Source organism: Myotis brandtii, unplaced genomic scaffold (genome assembly GCF_000412655.1).
Source record: "Myotis brandtii unplaced genomic scaffold, ASM41265v1 scaffold434, whole genome shotgun sequence".
Classification (NCBI taxonomy): Eukaryota; Metazoa; Chordata; class Mammalia; order Chiroptera; family Vespertilionidae; genus Myotis; species Myotis brandtii.
In genome coordinates this window covers 1,814,377-1,818,370 of record NW_005366599.1, presented here as the reverse complement: position 1 = coordinate 1,818,370, position 3,994 = coordinate 1,814,377, and the positions used below count along the sequence as shown (strand labels likewise).

At 64.7% G+C, this 3,994-nt stretch overlaps 1 protein-coding gene and 1 long non-coding RNA gene across 7 annotated transcripts in view; one reads left to right on the top strand and one right to left on the bottom strand.

The window, feature by feature from the left end:
* Positions 1 to 207: 207 nt before the first annotated feature.
* Positions 208 to 3,994, bottom strand: part of KCNAB2 (potassium channel, voltage gated subfamily A regulatory beta subunit 2) — a 62,183-nt gene continuing 58,396 nt past the window's right edge. For all 6 annotated transcript variants that reach the window (XM_014546165.1, XM_014546167.1, XM_014546168.1 and 3 more), the window contains 4 exons: positions 3,805 to 3,899; positions 2,872 to 2,992; positions 1,330 to 1,418; positions 208 to 317 (listed from right to left, as the gene is read on the bottom strand). In XM_014546165.1, the coding sequence (XP_014401651.1) occupies positions 228 to 317; positions 1,330 to 1,418; positions 2,872 to 2,992; positions 3,805 to 3,899 (395 nt within the window). In that variant the 3' untranslated portion in view covers positions 208 to 227. The remainder of the gene's footprint in view (positions 318 to 1,329; positions 1,419 to 2,871; positions 2,993 to 3,804; positions 3,900 to 3,994) is intronic.
* Positions 377 to 3,994, top strand: part of LOC106727487 — a 16,452-nt gene continuing 12,834 nt past the window's right edge. Inside the window, exon 1 of the long non-coding RNA XR_001363704.1 lies at positions 377 to 393. This is a non-coding gene — a long non-coding RNA (uncharacterized LOC106727487). The remainder of the gene's footprint in view (positions 394 to 3,994) is intronic.

Below are 3,994 nucleotides of genomic sequence, written 5' to 3'. Positions count from 1 at the left end.
CCTGGCGTGAAGGTGCAGCCTGTGGGGGGACACCTGACCGGGCCGTCCCGGCAGGACGAGGGTCCCGGAGCAGTGGGTGGTGTGTCGCAGCGGCTTCTTTGTTCCCCGGGACATCTTGGAGGGTTTTCTTTGTGATGCGAACCACATTCGTGACTTGGCTTCAAAAAAGCGGAAGCGAGGGGCAGCAAACAGACTGGGCGGGGAGGGAGTGTCCGGCCAGCGGGCCCCTAGGACCGGTAGTCCTTCTTGCTGTAGGGCTTGTTGCCCAAGATGCTGTCGATCTCGTGGACGATGGAGGACGACAGCTTGGGGAGGACCTGTGGGCCAGGACAAGAGCAGGTCGGGATCCCGCCACGTGCCTGTTGGGGGAGGCGGCCACGGGGCCCTCAGGGCGTCCAGCTCCAGCGGAGGCAGATGGGCCACACTGCTGTCTATTCCAGAAGGTTCAGGGCAGAGAGGAAGTCTGCCCTGGGGCATACATTGCCCCTCAACGGCCAGCGTCCTCCAGAACCTTCTGTGAGGCATACAGTGCGGCCTCTGGGGCCAGACCCCTGATCGCCACACCCCAAACCGCCTTCCCAGCCTTCCCCACCTCACCCTTCCCTGTGCCAAACCCAGGGGCGTCTCTGAATCGCTCCCCCTCTCATCCGGTTTGTGGGCCAGTTCTGCCGGCCCACCTTCCAAACATCCAGGTGCACCCGGCTCCCCCATCTCCTCCACCACTGTCACCCGACCCCCGTTGTCACCTCCCAGCACATCTCTTTGCTCCCCAGTCTTCCCTGCACTCAGCAGCCAGAGAGAGAGAGGGGGTCACTTTTAAGACCAAAGTCAGACCGTGCCTCTACTCTCCTGGGACCACAGGGCTCCCACGGCAGCTTAATCACCCCTCACTCCTGCCTCCGCCCCCCATTCCTGCCCTGCTCCTGGGCCCTCACCAGCCCTGGCCACCAGCAGCTGTCCTGCTGCCTGGCCTTCTTTCCTGAGTATTTGCATGGCCCACGCCTCACCTGCGGGCCTCTGCTCACAGGTCACTGTCTCCCCGAGGCCACGCTGACAGCCCCTTCACCCTGGGCCCACGGCTCTGCCTCGCCCGGACGCCCGCCCTCACACTAGCTTATTCCCCCTCATAGCGCTCATCTGACACCCACTCTCACCCCCCTACTTCTCCACTTCAGTGCTTGCTGTCTCTCCGGCCAGAACACCGGCTCCTCCAGAGCAGGGCTCTTCGGAGGTTCGCTGACGGAGCCCACGTGCCTGGCACAGTGCCTGGCACGCAGTAGGAGCTCCACGAATACCTGCTGGGCAGATGGCCGATGGGGCCCCGCTCACCTGTATGGCTCCAATGTTCTCCATCAGCTGGTCCGCACTGGACGCGCCCAGGAGCACGGAGCTGACGCCCTCATTCCTCAGGCACCAGGCTGGGGGCAGAGACAGAGGTGAGGGGCACCCACGGAGGTGCCCTTTCCGGCTCTGCCCTCCCCTCCCCTCCCTGGGCAGGAGGCACCAGCCGCTGAGTCTGCGGGCTTGGAGGGACCTAGCCAGTCCAGCGCTCGGCAGTGCTGGTGGCGCTGGGGGAGCCCTGGCACAGGCTGCCCCAGGCAGAGAGGTGGCCCAGTGCTCAGGGACCCACCTTCTCCCCACGATGTGGGGCCCCCATTACCCATGGCTGGTTCCTAAAGGGCTGGCCCAGGCGTAAGGGACTCCTGACACCTTCCAATTGGCCCCCAACCCCAGCCTGTTACCTATGGCCACGCCTCCCCCAGCTGTTACCTATGGCCACCCCTCCCCCAGCTGTTACCTGTGGCCACGCCTCCCCCAGTTGTTACCTATGGCCACCCCTCCCCCAGCTGTTACCTGTGGCCACGCCTCCCCCAGTTGTTACCTATGGCCACGCCTCCCCCCAGCTGTTACCTATGGCCATGCCTCCCCCAGCTGTTACCTATGGCCACGCCTGCCCCAGCTGTTACCTATGGCCACACCTTCCTCCAACTGTTACCTATGGCCACACCTGCCCCCGCTGTTACCTATGGCCACACCTGCCCACGCTGTTACCTATGGCCACCCCTGCCCACGCTGTTACCTATGGCCACCCCTCCCCCAGGCTGTTACCTATGGCCACGCCTCCCCCAGCTGTTACCTGTGGCCACGCCTCCCCCCGCTGTTACCTATGGCCACCCCTCCCCCAGGCTGTTACCTATGGCCACGCCTCCCCCAGCTGTTACCTGTGGCCACGCCTCCCCCCGCTGTTACCTATGGCCACCCCTCCCCCAGGCTGTTACCTATGGCCACGCCTCCCCCAGCTGTTACCTGTGGCCACGCCTCCCCCCGCTGTTACCTATGGCCACCCCTCCCCCAGGCTGTTACCTATGGCCACGCCTCCCCCAGCTGTTACCTATGGCCACACCTTCCCCCAACTGTTACCTATGGCCACACCTCCCCCAGCTGTTACCTATGGCACACCTCCCCCAGCTGTTACCTATGGCCACACCTGTCCCCAACTGTTACCTATGGCACACCTCTCCCAACTCTTACCTATGGCCACACCTGCCCCAGCTGTTACCTACGGCCACACCTGCCCCCCGGTGTTACCTATGGCCACACCTCCCCCAGCTGTTACCTATGGCACACCTCTCCCAACTCTTACCTATGGCCACACCTGCCCCAGCTGTTACCTACGGCCACACCTGCCCCCCGGTGTTACCTATGGCCACACCTCCCCCAGCTGTTACCTATGGCACACCTCTCCCAACTCTTACCTATGGCCACACCTGCCCCAGCTGTTACCTACGGCCACACCTGCCCCCCGGTGTTACCTATGGCCACACCTCCCCCAGGCTGTTACCTATGGCCACACCTGCCCCCCGCTGTTACCTATGGCCAGCTGAGGGAGGGTGCAGCCCAGGCGCTCGGCGATGGCCTGCAGCTCCTTCAGCTTGGCCTGCTGGCGCCGGCCCTCCTCACTCAGAATCTTGTCCTTCAGCCACTGGTAGCCCTGGTTGGGGGAGGGGAAGAACAGACCACAGGTGAGGGCAGGTCACCTGGACCTGTGTGTGCAGAGGGCTGAGGACTGAAGCCAGGTTAGGGCCCCTCCTGGCCTTTGGAAGCGTGGGACCACTGCACTCAGAAGCCCGTTGTCTCTGGGGGGCTGAGGAGGGCCCGTGACCCAGGACAGGAGGGGACCCGCTGACCTCCCTTCTCCCAGGAGGCCGGCATCCGGGAGGTGCTGCAGTCTTTGGTCTGGCACTGAGGGGTGCAGTCTCCCTGCCCCCACTCCCAGGGGCGCAGTGCCTTGCAGTGGGTTGGGGAGGAGTGAGTAGGGCAGGCCATCTGCCTTTGAACCTGGGGCTTGGGGCTCCGGGGCTGGGCCTGGCCTGGGCAGGCCTTTCTCTGCACGCTGGACACCCTCCTGGAGTCCCCTGTCTGGAGGTGAGCGTGTGGGACTCACCTCTGAGTGACAACTGAAGAAGCTGTGCAGCCGGCTCTGAGCTCAGCCCAGATCAGGTGTGTGCATGCGTGCGCATGGGGGGCGGGGCAGGAGCATCCCAAAGGCACATGTGGACCCAGCCCAGGTTGTGAATGTGGAACCAAGGAGGGTGTTGAGGGGGTGCAGGGGAGTGAAGGCACCTCTTCACCTGGGCATGCCCATGGGGTGGGCCAGCCAGGGCCCCAAGTTCCCACGGCCCGAACCACCTGCGGGCAGGGGCCCAGGGAAGGGTGCCCAGCACCGAGGCTGTCGGCCCGAGGCCTCACCTCTACTAAATGCCCATCCCTGGCCCTCCCCTCCCCGTCCCGACCCCTGCTGACCTTCAAGGAGGCTCTGGAGTAGGGCGGGATGCCGCTGTCATACTTTCCAGAAACGATGCCGCAGGCCAGAGGGGACCAGGTCATGGCACCCACTCCTGCAGGAGGAAAGCCAGGCGAGGTCATGCCCTGGGCCCCCAGGTGGGGTGAGGGTCGCGGGGGAGAGGGCTGTGCAGGGCGGTGCAGGGGGCGG